The following is a 416-nucleotide window of genomic DNA, read 5'->3' as shown; positions in this document are numbered from 1 at the left end:
TCTTTATATATATATATATATATATATATATATATTTTATATAAATTTTTTTTAATTATATTTATTCTTTTTTTCATATATAAACATTAAAAGAAAAAGAAGATATTAATATAATATATATACGCAGAACCAATATATTTTGTGTTTGTTCTTATTTTTTTTCTTCTTTCAAAAAAAAAAAAAAAAAATTTAACTTATATAAATTCTACCTTAACCAAATAATTAAAAATAAATAATCAATCAGAAAGAATATATTACTATATATAATAAAGTCAAAAATGAAGCAACATATAACCTTTATGAAGTTTATTATATCCACAATAACACTTGTGTGTTTCATACTATTATTAGTAAGATAAATTATGTAAATAAAATATATATATATATATATATATATATTTATTAATTTATTTATT

General features: G+C 13.0%; 1 protein-coding gene across 1 annotated transcript; it reads left to right on the top strand.

Moving 5' to 3' along the window:
- Window positions 1-278: 278 nt before the first annotated feature.
- On the top strand, window positions 279-350 carry PRSY57_0024700 (exported protein (PHISTc); the record flags this gene model as incomplete). Its single annotated transcript, XM_020114311.1, has 1 exon — window positions 279-350. A coding segment is annotated over one exon (72 nt), but the record flags the coding sequence as incomplete, so codon positions are not given.
- Window positions 351-416: the final 66 nt, after the last annotated feature.

This window comes from Plasmodium reichenowi, assembly GCF_001601855.1.
Source record: "Plasmodium reichenowi strain SY57 chromosome Unknown, whole genome shotgun sequence".
Lineage (NCBI taxonomy): Eukaryota > Apicomplexa > Aconoidasida > Haemosporida > Plasmodiidae > Plasmodium > Plasmodium reichenowi.
Note: the sequence above shows the minus strand (reverse complement) of the source record. Positions and strands in the feature narration are given on the sequence as shown.